At 38.5% G+C, this 14,608-nt stretch overlaps 1 protein-coding gene across 4 annotated transcripts in view; it reads right to left on the reverse strand.

The window, feature by feature from the left end:
* The window catches only part of DCTD (dCMP deaminase), a 1,602,421-nt gene that overhangs the window by 712,713 nt on the left and 875,100 nt on the right, over nt 1-14,608 (reverse strand). For all 4 annotated transcript variants that reach the window (XM_044062542.1, XM_044062543.1, XM_044062540.1 and 1 more), the window contains exon 5: nt 12,399-12,495. In XM_044062542.1, the coding sequence (XP_043918477.1) occupies nt 12,399-12,495 (97 nt within the window). The remainder of the gene's footprint in view (nt 1-12,398; nt 12,496-14,608) is intronic.

The raw sequence follows: 14,608 nt of genomic DNA on the forward strand, positions 1-14,608 counted from the left end.
ACAACAAAGTTTTGCAAAACATCAAATTGGGACAAACTCAACCCTGAATGTTATTAAAGCTGACAGAATATTAGCTTACAAAGTACAAGTGGCCTTCCTTGCTAAAATCTGGCTCTGTTCTTGCTCAAATCCAGGATAAACTATATCCTTAATAAACAAGCATCTTTTCATTCCTTGTACCTCTCCTTACTCTCCCTTCTTCACTTACTTCTTTACTGCTATCTAATTCTCTTCCCTGACATTCTTTCTAAATATACCATAAGCCTGTTTTTCCCTCACTTCATACTGCAATTCCTATTTGTATTAGATTAGCTTACCTTTAATGTCCAAATAAACTATCTAAAATTTCTCTAAAAATTAAATGATCGTCATAACTTGTATTGATTTTAACCAATGTTTTTATATTATGTCTAATTTGTTATAATTATTTAAACTGCACATGATTTTGTTTTATTTTTGAAGAATGTAAAATTATTGCTCTTAAAATGTTTTGTGATAATTTGGAGCTTTTCCTCCCGGGCCTTCTCTGAAAATGGGCTCCTACCCAGTCGGACTTTCCTGGTAACCAAATGTCAATGAATAAATAAATACAATATTGTCAAGCTCTTGTATGAAGGAATGAAAATGGTAGTTTTACAGTGCATTATTTTATCTGAGGTTATGTATTCGCATTTTTATTATTACAATAACAGATGTTTAGGCATTTTTTGTAGATAGCATAAATGCATTCTCAACTTCAACATGTCACTTTAGAGTCATATTGACAAACTTGTTGCTCTGAACATAGATCCTTATTTTGTGCAGTGGATAGTTAACTATCTCCAAGTCTGACACAACCCATGTATATAGAAACAGTGGTGCCATTTCTAAAAGCAAAAAAGCTACCAATGGTATACTACAGAACTCAATGTTGGGCTTTTTCCTATTTGGCATCTATCTCTCAGATCTTTAGGCCAACTCCTGGCCTATGGTTAATTAAGTCTGCAGATAACTATACACTGGGAGTTGTTACTCAATCTTCCTCTGATTCACAATTGCTCCAGCATGGGTTAGACAATGTTAACAACTGGTGCAAGGACAATGGTCTCAAACTAAATGTGAAAAAAAGCAGGAAAGCTGCAGTACCAAGACAGAAATCTGGGACAGGAATGTGATATAAAGGCACTTGAGCAGGAGAAACTGTACAAATATTTGGGAATTGATGAAGGATCAGCAATAAAATTTGAACAAATGCAAATAAAACTCATTAAGGAATATTTCAGAAGACAAACTAATGCTGAAAACAACTGACATCTATGAATAAAATCCAAGCTATAAACTAATTTGCTCTTCCTGTTCTACCTTGCAGTTTTAGGGTGACTGACTGGCCCCAAAGATGTAATGGATCAGTTGCACAGGAAAACAAAAAAAAATGCTTCATGCTTATCAGAGTTACATAAAAATCAGTGCATATCAAGGTTATATATGTGTAGGTCTGAAGGGGGTATGGGCCTCCTCAAAACTGATTACACATACAGATCTGCAGTCATGGGGATGGCTATATATCTGCTGATCTCATCAGATCCAAAACAGTGAACGTTTTTAAACATGTCGAGAGGAAGTATAAGACTTCTTTGCAAGAACAGAAATCAAACCAGATATATAAAAATCAGACAGCAACTGAATGTGCCAAAAAACAAAGAAAGAACACAAGAAGGATAAGATAAGAAGGAAAGAAATGGGGAAAATGCAGAAATATTGTACAAGTACAGAGATCTCCTGGAACAACCTCATGTCAATCAGGATTTGATGCAGAATAATTAAGAGCTGAAGTGAAACCAAAAAAATGAAAGGTTAATAATGGCAGCCCAGGATAGTGGACTATGTACATGCTGGTTTACAAGTTCAACGAACACAATGGAGAAACAGACAAATGCAGGTTTTGTAAAAAAAAGAACTGGAGACAGTTGCACAGTTGTGGACAGGTGTAACATATTCATGGCAGAGGGCCGGTGTGAAGACTGGTAGCGATGGGTGAAGGCTGCCAGCCTAGCCAGATAGAATTTTATACATTATTCTATCATTTGTAAATATGAATGCGAATCACAGGCTTGTGGAACTTAAAACAATGTGGCAACATTGCCCTCTGCTGTAAAGAAAGCTATGTCAAGCATTTCTTGTTGGTCCTTTGAAATTAAAATTACTTTATGTCTGTTCCTTTGAAGTTAGAATTTGGAGTCGATGAGTCTGGAGTAAGCATCCTGGCTATTGTTTTAAGGCTAAAGTTAATGACCAGAATTTACATATGGAATGTCCTTTATTGCTCTAAGTGTAAAAGAATGTAAATGCAGTTTCTGTCAGCCTGGGAACTCCAGGAAGTGTAAAAAGATGATGCAATGTTTTAGCAGAACTACAGTTTCAATTTAAACAGTGAGAACCAGAGATTATTAAGCATTGTGTCTGACTATCCAACTCAGCACTGCCTTATGCTCTCTAGGTAAGTAGTATGTTAGAAGTATGTTTTCTTGTAGCAAAAGCTAGGAATTAGAAAGTTTAGACTAAGTGTTTTTCTGTGATGTCAGAACTGCACTGCTGATTTATTTTAAGTATTTCTGTGTGATCTCTGAACTCTTTTGACTAGCACTGTGTAATAGAAAGTATTGTCTTATGGTTTTAATTATTTATTATTAAATATTTTAAAACCTTTTAACTGTGGCTGGTTTGTGTAGAGATAAGTTAAGCTCTAGAGTACATTGCATATTTACAGAGTTTATTGTACATAGCCACTCTAATAAGCCTTGACTGATTAGTCACATCTACCAAATGGATAATAATATTGCACAGTAATAATTGGACACCCTTTTAATGGCCTTTGGGTAGCTGATAATGTTAGCTGGGTGGTGGCAGTAATTACTACCGTACAGTCTGGGTAAAAGTGGGTATATCTGGAGAACCTGTGCCAGCCTTCCCCAGAAGTATCTGTGTGGTTGTGTAAACTCTTATCTCAAAGTGTGTGTGTGTCAGCTACTTGGGCAGGGACACGAAGCACTGGTTGGACAGAGAGAGTGCTGCAGATTTTAGCTTGCCCAGCTAGGCTGAGATCTGGACTCTATAGCTGTGCCAGTGGGTAGTCTTATTGGGGACCTGGACAGCAAGAGAGCAACCAGCCCCGGACTGACTGTGATCTCTGTGTGCTCTTAAGGGAAATTGCACTTTACTGTGTGTATTTGTTATCCTTTCTTCATATATGAGACGCCCCCTCTGATGTTAGTCGTGATGACTGAGGCTCCTTGATTGCTGGGCCAGGGCACGGGCATCACAGCCGGTATACTAAAAGGTACAATTGCACTGGGTATTGTGGAGACATTACAATAATGAAGTAGATGAAAAGCACTGGAAACTTGAACCACAAAGCATTGTACAGAATGATTACATTTATATCACATGGGATCACCCACTAACAACAGTTCAAAAATACATGCAAGAAAAATAGATATATTAGTCCATGAAAAAAAGACCAAAGAAGATCATTAAAATTGCTACATCCAGCAATTACAGTGTCTTACCCACACACAGAGACAAAAAGTCATAAAATACCAGGATCTGCAGGCAGAAATGAGGGCAATATGGATGAAGGATACCCAGGCAGTTCCAGCAGCAGTAGGATTAACAGGTCTAATTGTGATGCCCCCACACTGGCCCAGTAATCAAGGAGCCTCAATCGTCACCACTGGCAACAGTGAGGGGTGTACACAATGAGTGGATGACAAGTACACACACAGTAAAGTACAAGTCAGTCTGGGGATGGTTTCTCCCTCTTTCTCCAGATCGCCAATAAGACTCCCCAGTGACACAGCTATAGAGTTGAGTCCTTAGCCAGGGCTCTAAGCCAAGTCCTCCCAACACTCTCTATGTACAACCAGTGCTTTGTGTCCCTGCCCAAGTAGCTGACATACACACACTTTGAGATTTGATTTATACACACACACCTGGGAAAGGCTGGCACAGGTTTACTAGCTATGCCCCCTTCTGCCCAGACCATAAGGTAGTTATCACTGCCACCAGAACCCCTTATCAGCTACTTTAAGGTCCTTTCAAAAGGGTGATCAATCTTACTGTGTAATGTTACTATTATCCAAATGGTAGGTGTGACCAAGAGCAAAGCTATTTAGGAGTGTCCTGTACAGTGTCACCAAATACATATGCAAGTATTCTAAGAGCTTAAATATGTCTCACAAATATCAGTCACAAAGATAGGTATAAATATATTTAATAATAAATACTGAAAGAACAAGACAATACTCAAACAACATAGTAATTGCAGAGTTCAGAATCACAGGAACTACTTCAAAACAACACTGCAGGAGTCTCAAATGAATACAGAAACCATCTAAACTAATCTTTACTACAGTCCTACCTATATCTAAGAGAAATACTATGCCATAAGTCTTACTTACACAGACAACAAGCAGGCAGAAGTGCTAATGATGGATGTTTTCAGGTCAAAGACAAAATACAAAATTCACAATCTCTCTCATAAAGAGTTCTTAAATTACTATCAAACATTACTGCTGGGTCAGCTTGGATGACATCACTCTGTCACCTGCCTTCAGTCCCCAGGCTAACAGAAACTAACATCTCTGTGTTAAAAGTACATATCACTCAGACATTTGTCCAGAACTGGAAGTCATAAAACAATTAACACTTTTACATTTGAAACCTAGTAATTATTTATGTTTCAAGACAATACAAATACTTCTAGCTCTAGACATTGTGTCTGCTGCTGAGCTGAAACTGAGAGATAACACATTCATAAAACACTTTAATTTTAACTTATTTTCTTTAAGTTTTGCAAGTTACCTCTGTATGTTACAGCTTCTACTGTTAAAACATACATTTGTATAGGTATATATATTTTGTTCTTTTCCAGTAGGGTACACTACAGAAACATCCTTGAAGCTCTGTACTGTGCAACCCCTGTTCAAAATACACTTCTGCACCAGTAGTTTAATATACACCTAACATATAGTTCTCTTACATTTGTAAGACAAGCATATGAATCATATTAATATTCACAAATGACATTTGATTATTTACAAAATTCTAGATAGCTGGGCTGACAGTGTCACACTAATAAAAAAGAATTCACAGTCGTACTTAGATATGCTACCAATGCACACAACTTCTTATGATTTACAGAACAATTCAGTCCTGGGTGCATTGTGTGTGCTGCAAACAGTCCTTTTAGCTAACAATGAATACTGAAACAGTGCTAATTTCATGATCTTTAATCATACTCTGACATAGTAATAGGGTCCCAATCCTGTCATGATATTAGAAACCCAAAGGACCTGGAGAAATTAAACTGAGAAAGGCCAATTAGCCTGGCTAATGGATCTGGGAGTAGGTCAATGAGTACTCCTCTGATCTGATTCAGCTTCTTTATCCTCAGAAGATTCTAAGTGTCTCTTTCAGGGAGTGGGAGGAGAAATAGAAGTGGGTAGAGGCCCTGCAAAGGATGGTGGCCCGAGTGTCATTATGATCTTAAACAGGATCTGAGAAAAATCCATCCTCTCCTTTTCCTTGGATGTTTTGTGTTCTCGGTGCAAAGTCTGCTTTGACCAAATACTGAGGTTCCATACCTCAGTGAGCGACCTGAGAATTTCTTCTCTGAAGAGGATATGCAGAATGTCTTTGAGACCTTCTGAAATTGTTAAACAGGGTTTTCCCTTCTCATCATCATCTAGCGTCAGTCATTTTGGACGTACAAACTTCAGATGCCATACTGGCCTCCATACCACCAACATCTTAGAGCAAGAAATCTGGACAAAGACTAAAATAAAGGTGGGGGCAAAGGTCCAAAAATAGGGGCAGGTTTTAAATACTGCTCTTATAAATTTAGAAGGTTGCTAGAACAACAGGATTTATGTTAGCATGCATTTTCTGAAGGATATGAAGTCTGGATCTCAAATGTATGTCATTATTTAATAAGTTCAGTCCTCAGTAATTGGCCAGAAAACCAAATTTTTTTGAGAAACACAGTAAAAATATGAAGCAAAAAATCTGGACATTCTGCTAAAATATGGACAGTTGATAGGCATGCCTACCTCTGTTGGGGTCATGATACTGGCATCGGAGTAGGCATCGGGTATTCCATAGGTCCTGAAACCTCTGCCGGTACGTCCAAGTCTGAATGGGCAGTCATAATATCTGCCCTAAGACTTTTAAACATTTTTTTTGTCTGGATGGGATGTCAGGGTGGAAGGGTCCACTATCTATGCTTGGGTAAGGTGCTTAAGGTGCTTGTTTTCCAAGCAGGAGTTTAGTAGCTGTGTTTTTAAGATCTTTGAGAAAAAGAACTGACCGATCTTACAATCTTTGCAGTAGTGCAATGTACCTAAACAGAAAAGACACTAGGAGTGGAAAACCTTGTAAGGAATCTGCCTACTACAATTGCAACTTCCCCTCCTAGTGGACCTCTAATACAGCAACAAACAGCAATGCAACTGAGAAAAAATAAGGAAGGTTCCCCAACAGGGCACGTATCTGAACAAGTGAAGGCCAACAGTACTACAATCACATGTAGAACTGACCAATGGGTGTGATATCTGCATTTGGACTGTGGTTTTACATTCATACGTCCACTTAGGTATCCTTACGCCCATGGGCATAGATCATACACTGGATTTATGGCTCTGTGGAAAGCTTTGGAACCCTGGGCAAACGCCCAAGTTATTGTGCAAGATAACCCAATAGTTTGGAATAATGCAACTGTGATCTAAGGAAGGACATTCCAGTGGTTTCTATCTAAAAAGATCAGTGACCTCAAGAATCTCAGTTATCAGAACAGACTGGCAATCCTCTCTCTACACTCACTTTCTTATAAATTACTCTGTGGTGTCAGTCTCTAGCCTTTCCAGCCATTAAAGATTTAACCATCTTTGACCTTCTGTTCCTTCACAGAACAAATGGTTCCTCAGATACCAGGTTAAATGAATTAAACCATTATCAACAGATAAGACACGTTGCCATGTTAGATTTATATCCTAACTTACGCCCCACCTTTGAAATATACTTTCACTACATGTTAAGTACATTTACACCCGTGACAACATTAAGGCAGACCTAGATAACTGCTTGAACAGGCTCAAATTCTTCACTGGTTTACCTTGTACTGCCCAACTTGAAGCTGGAGGGAACTTTTGAATATTGGTTACTGACTAGGCTTGCAATGTCTGTAAACTGACTGCCTAATTCTTACCTATGAGCCTATACTATATTCTTCTAAGGGACGATTCATTTACAGCAGCAAACCTGAAATTTGAATCCATACCCCTGCCAACTATTGATACTAAAATCTATATTTGGATTAAAAGAGGGATTTGTTTCAAAGACACCCTTTGCTCTGAAAATCTATATAAATTAGCTTGCACATGACAGCTTGCAATTTTAACATCCATATCCTTGATGGTACAACAGTGAGTTTTTCAAAACAGGCACTTTAGGTCCACTGCATCTCATGGTTCAAGGGGAGTAATTGTAACTTCTGCAGCATGAATTTTAGGTTCCAGGGAAAAATATGCCTTTTTGGATATGTTAGGTGAAAGATGCCTTTTAAGAAGGTTTAAACAGATTGTTGCTGTTACTTGCCTAAAGGCTAGTATACATGCAGAAAAAGCAAAACTAGGCTAAGTTACATTTGAAAATATGATTTCAGTAATTAGTATTCTTGGAACTAGACAGTTGAAGGGACCTAAATCACTTTGTGACAGATGACAAAACAAAAATGTTCACTTTTGCAGGTAACATAGGTTCATAGGTACATACTAGGCTATCGGCCCTAGGGCCTATACAAGCTTAGCCATAATGATTCCCTGGCTATTGCTTCCCACAATTATTTACTTTCCTGGACTCCTGTCTAGCAGGGCTACTGATGTGATCCCCGGGGTGAATTTCCTATCTCCCATCCAATCGTCAAGGTTCCTCTTGAAGAGGGCCATTGAGGTGCTCTGCCTGACATGTATGGGCAGCCTATTCCAAAGTATGGGGAGTCTCTGCGTCAGGAACCTATCCCTCCAGCATGTTCTATTCATCGTGATGACAAGGTTAAGATCCCTAGAGCGTGTGGCTCAGAGGGATTGGGATTTCTTTAAGTGCAGCATGTCCAACAACTCTGGATTTGACATGGCCTTGTATGTTAGGCAGAGATCGCCTCTCAGTAGGCGATATGCGACAGAGTATAGCTGGAGTTTCTTTAGATGGTCAGCATAAGGCATCTGGTTTTGGCCTGTGATTCTTTCTGTGAGGTATTTCTGCGGCCTTTCTATTTGTCGCGGATGTCTTGTGAGGTACATACCAAACAAGGCATTGCATTCTATAAAGGGTCTAATGAGGGATGAGTACAGAGGGACAATGACTTCCTTTTTTCTAGATGAAAAGCCCTTAGTGATGAGGTGTGCCACGTAGAAGGATTTTCTAACTGTTGTGGCTATGTGGTTATCAAAGGTGAGACCATGGTCCACCTGTGTCCCTACGTCTCATCACACTTTTGGTGTTTAGTGTACTGCCCCACATATGTGGTAGTTAACAGGTACGTGGCTTTTCCCAAAGGGGGCAACTATACATTTTTTGGCATTTAGCTTGAGCCCATGGCTCTGGCACTAGGCATCTGTTTCATTAAGGCCCTTTTGTAGTATATCCACATCATTTGGGGATTCAGTAATGGCTCCCAGCTGGCAGTCATCTGCAAACACTGTAAGCCAGAGTCCCTTAGTGTTGGCCTGTACTTCAGAGAAGTAGATGAAAACAAGAGTGGTCCCAGGACAGAATCCTGCAGTACACCACTTGTCTGGAGCTGGATTTGGAGTTGGCTACTTTTACAGTGTGTGTTCTGTCATTAAGCCAGTTTGCAACCCATCAAGTGATGTAGGGATTAATGCCCAGCTTAGTAAGTTTATCTATGATTCCAGAGTGGGGGATAGTGTTGAAAACCTTGGCGAGGTCCAAGTAGGCTGTGTGAACCACCTTCCCCCTCGTCCATGGCTCTGGAGACTGATTTGAAGTTGTCGATCAGGTTCAGGAGGCAAGATCGGCCTTTCACGAACCCAAACTGGGTGTGGTCCAGTGTTTGAAGGTTGCCAATGTCCTTGTTTATAAGTTCCAAGATAATATGTTCCATGGCCTTGCAGATCAGGCTCATCAGACTGATGGGACGGTAGTTCCTGGGATCCAATTAGATATTTTGGCTTCCTTTAGAATGCTGAATATTTGGCTGGGGAAAAAAGCCACTATAATGTAAGAAAATTCTGTCTTCCAGGTGTCTTGATGTTAGGGTGTACCACTTTACTCTGGGGCTGGGTGTGCTGCGCATGTGCAGATGGAAGGGTCAAGGACAAGGAGATGAGAAGGAAGGACGACTTTCTTAAGAGAGAGAACCACAGTTATACTGGCCAAAAGACCACTATTAAAAATAAAGTTAGCTCTGTCTTTGTGTTGAATAGTACTGTTTGTATCACAACTAATGGAGGAAAGGCATCAAGTAAATTTTGAGCCTATGGGGATGAGAAAACATCTGTTTTATAATGGTCTACTGAGGTAGACAGTAAAATGTTTGGAGTTGATTTTTATGAGAAATGGGGAAAAAGTTCCATCTCTGGCATGCCCTGCAACTGTAGTGCCCCCAAAGTTTGTGTTCTAGTTTGCCTTCATGAGCCAAAAATTGCTTGCCTGCTCAGTACATCTGCAAGATAGTTCTGTAGTTTTGGAAGAAGCACTGCTGTAATATGCAGACTGTGATGAATTTCCCAATGGCAAGTTAGAAGCGTCTCTGAACAGAAAGATTTGGCAGCCCTTTGTCTGGTAATATACCACATCACAGTTCTGTTGGCTGTACTGACTCGTATGTAACCTGGAATGATGTACACCACTTTTATTATTAATTTTATTTTCCAGAATGAAGTACAGAGACCTTTCTCAATGAGTCAGCTTGCTTTATACTAAAAAAAAAAAAAAAAAAAAAAAGTATGCTTTTTGGAATAATATAAAAAGCCTGCTATCATTGTTGTGTTATTGACGGAAGAGTCAAATGGCTTTCCTTTTGTTAGGTGGTATGGACATTGGATGAGGAAGGTTACTCGGAGTCTACGGAGAAGTTGAAGGCGGCTTACAAGCAATCCAGAAAAATCATTGTGCTGATTTCATACAGAGCCTTGCTCAACGTATTCAAGGACTACTAAATACTGATTTACTACGACTATTTACTGCTAGGAAAACTCTTAACAAAATATTCCGAATTCCATATGTTTGCTTAGAGAAGGAATTGAGACTATAAATGTAATGCATCCTGTATTTGATGCAGAAGTGAGCTCAGACACCGAACCATTTATGCCACGTAGTAGAAAGTATAGCCCTTTTTAGCTCAATCACCACTGAATTATGAAATTTTTGTTCTCTAACTTCCAGTGGTTGAAGGCACTTCCTTAATCTTCGATATCTTAACACTGGGGTTGGTATTTGCACTTTGAGTACTTCAGAAGATGGTTTCTGATCCCTGTTTTGGGAGCAATCATAATTAAAAAGAGTACTTTCTTCCGCAGAATTAGGTGAGGGCTTTCAATTCTTTCCAGAATTCAGTGTGGATGAATCTTTGATTAAGTCTTTTTTTTACAATTTTCTCTTTTTTTTTTCTTTTTGATCACAACCCTCAGTTCTACTGATGTCACTGATTTTGAACTATCTATACACTTCAACTTTTTCTGTACAACTTCAAACATTTCCTAATAAAGTTTGAAGACAAAAGCTTTTAGCTGTCTCAGTTGTTGTTGGTCTTTCGGCTTTTCCCGATTAGGGGTTTCCACAGCGGAACTCCGGTCCGCTAATGATTGGCAGTAGATTTTCAAGAATGCCAAGGTGCCAGCTCGACCTGCAACGAAGGCATGCCCATTTACGCATGTCTTTCAAACGCCCACCCAACCGTGGGGAGGACTTTTAGCTGTCTCAGTACCGTAGCTTTATTAAATCTGTGACAATTCTCTCAAGTTTCAAGCTTACAATTTGCCATAAACAAAACATGCCCTGGGCAATGTAATCTTCAGGTGGCATTCATCTACTACAAACATATTTGTTTATAGACTTGTTGTTCTGGTGGTAAAAAAAAAAACACATCTTTACTCCAATGTCAAAATACAGCTTATTCATTCCTCCAGAGAAAAATATTTATGCTTAAATGGTATTATGTCAAAATAATAGTAAATGTAGCACAAGCTGTTATTTTGTCCTGCACAAAATGAAATGCCAACAATCTCTCGCATAATGAGAAGAGCTGAAAAGATCATGAATTATTCCTTCTTATAAAACTGGCATCAGCACTTTCAAACATATAAGTCCTGAGCCTGTCCTCTTATGGAACAGAGCCATTATAAGAAAAATCTAGCCTGACCATTGGAAAACAGAAAATGGATAAAGTCAGATGTTATGATTCACTATTACAGTGACTTTTCCTGAAAACGTAATGATGCTATTTACGTACATGTATATATGTGTGTATGTGTGTGTTGGAGGCTACACTAAATTTCCTCAGCGCATCCAAGCTCACATCTCATAAGCTCAGTCAGAATTCCTTTTAATAAAAGCTTGAATACACACATGCTTATAATGGAAATACCATAATCATTTTATAAACTAATGTGAAATGGGCTAAAAGCATTTTTGTTTTTGCAGAAGGGCAAGCCCCATACATCCCAACTGAAAGGGCCTTCATGTTCACTCATATTATTCTCACTCCAAAATCACAACACCTCGGAGAAAGCAAAATCACTGGCATTTAATACAGTATTTATCGTGGTCTTTTTCTAAGGTACATTATTGCTGTCAAGAGAGTATTATAATCTCACTCCAATGCGAAGAGAGCATCAAAATGTGAGCAAAATGTCAGCTTGAGCTATTTTACATAAGTAATTGTAAATTACACTTGGGTGAGTTGAGCAAGTGACTTTATATTCATACACACACTTTGCTAAATGATACAATAATACTAGAAAGAAAAGGTCTGGTTAGTTTTCTGAAACTGGATCATATCATTACAGCTATGTTTCAGTAAAACTTGTAATACTTTGTGTGCTAAGAGTTTTATATGCAATTGTGTATGCTCAAGCTTGGAATTACTGTACTGATTAGTTATTCTTTAATACCATGGGTGACACTACATTTCAGATCCTCTTCAAGTACTATAGCTCATATGAGAACGCAGAGCACAATTTATTGCTTTGCTAACAAAAATGAATGTGCAGAAGTAATACCAGCAGACAAATTTACCCAACTTATTAAAATTAATTTCTAGCAGTAAAAGATTAGCTTATGAAGCCTGCAATATAAAAGACAGCATTTCTGTACAAATGTCATGCATGTTCTGAATGACTTACATATATTTAATTTCAGCTAAATCAAACAAACGTCTGGCAGCTGTCATTTCAGGAGTGTCATGGTACTTGTCGGACATAAAAATGACTTCTTTTATACCTACAGAAAAGCAGGAGACAACATATTAGCAAAAATAAGAATGGAGAGAAGTAAAAAGAAGAGATCAATGTATGTTTTTTTTAATATTATGCATTTCTTAACTACATAAACCTACTAGACACAAGCCTCTTTTTGGAGCAATCTGAGATAACTGGTTAAGTGACTTGCCCAAAGTTACACGGACAGCAAATAGAGATTAATGGAATCAACCACTGGAATACAGAGTGAAGCTCAATAGAAATTCAAAGCCCTAATCCTCTGCACTATACTCCCAGACAAACACACAAATAGATTGTGTCAATTATTCATAGTTTCATTCACTGGACCAATTATTAACACAATGCTGTCTGTACTGAATGAAGTGCTTGATAATGGACAGTTCATATTATATCTCATAACTAGTGTATTCTTGTCTTTATCACAGCATTAGAGCTAATACAGTAAACTCTCAGTTAACCAGAACTCAAGCAACCGGCAAAAAAATATCAAAGAGATACAGTACAATTTTCATGTGTTGCACTTTGTTTTCCCCCCACAGAAACATACCTTATGTTTTTAGAGTTTTATATAAGGTGAAGGATCAGATTAGAAGGCAAAAAATACGGAAAATGCATAAATATAGTTGCAAGTACAGAAAACTCCTGGAACAACCTCATGTCGATCAGGATTTAACTTTGGAGTGGTGAAGGAGACACGGTAATCAGTGGTCCCGGCTTCCGGCTTCTCTCCTGGACATGGGTAGTCCTTGCTAGAAAAACCTTGGGCAGGGACGATCTCTCTCCTCTAGTACTATATTGGAATTTAATGGCTAGGCTTGTAAATACCCTCAGGTCAATAGCCTAGTAACATCCTGTGAATCTGTGAACCTATTTTAAAAAGGAAGGTAGGAATAAATTCCCTCTCTCCCCAACCTGAGAATAAGTCAAACCAAAGAATTAGTATAGGGTACAGCATTAGTCAGGCCTATTTTAATAGTAACTCTCAAGCAACCAGAAACTACAGTTATCTGGCATCTACCCAATCCCCATGGGTGCCAGTTAACTGAGAGTTTACTTATTTAGAAGTGTAGGAATAAACTATATTATTTGCCAAAACGGATATTACTGTTAACTTGTGTTTTTTTCCTATCATTTCCCTGTTGCTTTTTGACCTTTGATACTGCACTTTGGCTTTTATGATAGGGAATTACTCATATGAGCATTAAAAGTCAGCTGTCAATTCGGAGCAGATTAGATATTTTCTTAAAAAGCAGCCTACAGCAGTAGACCATCTAAATGCAGGCCTGGACATATCTGCATTTGTAGAGTTGATATGGGAGAAAGAACACCAGATTAAAGTTGATTCACTAACAGCAAGTTCTAAGTCCCATTCCTGCAAAACCACTTTCAGCAAACGGAAACTAAAGCTTTTTTTTTGCAGGAAGGACACCTCCACATCCCCTCTGACATATCTGTACTAACTTCACTGTCATATTAGACTAGGAAAAAGTTGAGTTCACTGAATGTATTCAGCAGAACCATTTCACAGGAATGGGGCTTGGACAAACTGCAGTCATCCAGGTGTCAAATTTGACAACACTTTAGGAAGGAGCAGAATCAAAACATGTTCCATTCAGTAGTATTCATGGGAAGCAGGTCAACACAATATTCTTATTCTAGGAGTAAAGCTTTTCTCCTTTTTTTCCTCAGATTTAATTTCCATCTCTTAAATGTACTTTCATACCCCAAATAAAGGATATCCTTTTCAGGAGTAATGCAGAAGCCAAGGAAGCTCATAGCAGGGATGTAAACAAAAAAGGCATTCCAATTTTTACTCACAGCCTAAAACTCTGGTCCTCTGCATCCTCATCCCCACCCTCACACTAGCTCACATTTAAAAATGTACACTTATTTCCAAATAAATGTCTCTGTCACTTAATAAATGAATGTACTGTATTACACTGTTGCACCCTACAGCCATGAAAGTATGTTTTCACATGAGTAACCTATTTCTAATTAAACTATGAACATATCCATTCTATCAGATTCAGCATAAAATTATACAAACACCTTGTTGTCGATAATGCTTCTGAGAGATGCTCTGAAACAAATGTGACAACACCCATTAAACAGTC

This window comes from Protopterus annectens, chromosome 2.part1 (genome assembly GCF_019279795.1).
Source record: "Protopterus annectens isolate FY-2018-M chromosome 2.part1, PAN1.0, whole genome shotgun sequence".
Taxonomy (NCBI): domain Eukaryota; kingdom Metazoa; phylum Chordata; order Ceratodontiformes; family Protopteridae; genus Protopterus; species Protopterus annectens.